The sequence below is a fragment of the Etheostoma spectabile genome, chromosome 11 (genome assembly GCF_008692095.1).
Source record: "Etheostoma spectabile isolate EspeVRDwgs_2016 chromosome 11, UIUC_Espe_1.0, whole genome shotgun sequence".
Lineage (NCBI taxonomy): Eukaryota > Metazoa > Chordata > Actinopteri > Perciformes > Percidae > Etheostoma > Etheostoma spectabile.
The window spans coordinates 17886359-17886592 of NC_045743.1; the positions used below are offsets into that span (position 1 = coordinate 17886359).

At 44.9% G+C, this 234-nt stretch overlaps 1 protein-coding gene across 3 annotated transcripts in view; it reads right to left on the minus strand.

Annotated features, from left to right (window-relative positions):
• The window catches only part of LOC116698247 (solute carrier family 35 member F5), a 22998-nt gene that overhangs the window by 5046 nt on the left and 17718 nt on the right, over positions 1 to 234 (minus strand). For all 3 annotated transcript variants that reach the window (XM_032530064.1, XM_032530062.1, XM_032530063.1), the window contains one exon: positions 1 to 5. In XM_032530064.1, the coding sequence (XP_032385955.1) occupies positions 1 to 5 (5 nt within the window). The remainder of the gene's footprint in view (positions 6 to 234) is intronic.

Below are 234 nucleotides of genomic sequence, written 5' to 3' on the forward strand. Positions count from 1 at the left end.
GCAATCTGGGGGGGGGGGAGACCAGTAGTGTGAGACCAGAGGTGTCAGTCATTATGATGATCATCCCTCGCCACATTGCAACAAGCATTCACAGAAGAATGGAGAGCATAACTGCTGCAAAGTCAAGCATGTTGGTCTGATTACAGACTTAATTAAAGGAGAAATCCGGTCGATTCCAACACGTAGATCTGTAGTTTGTAAATGTGGAGGTCTGTCAGTAGAGAGAAAAACTAA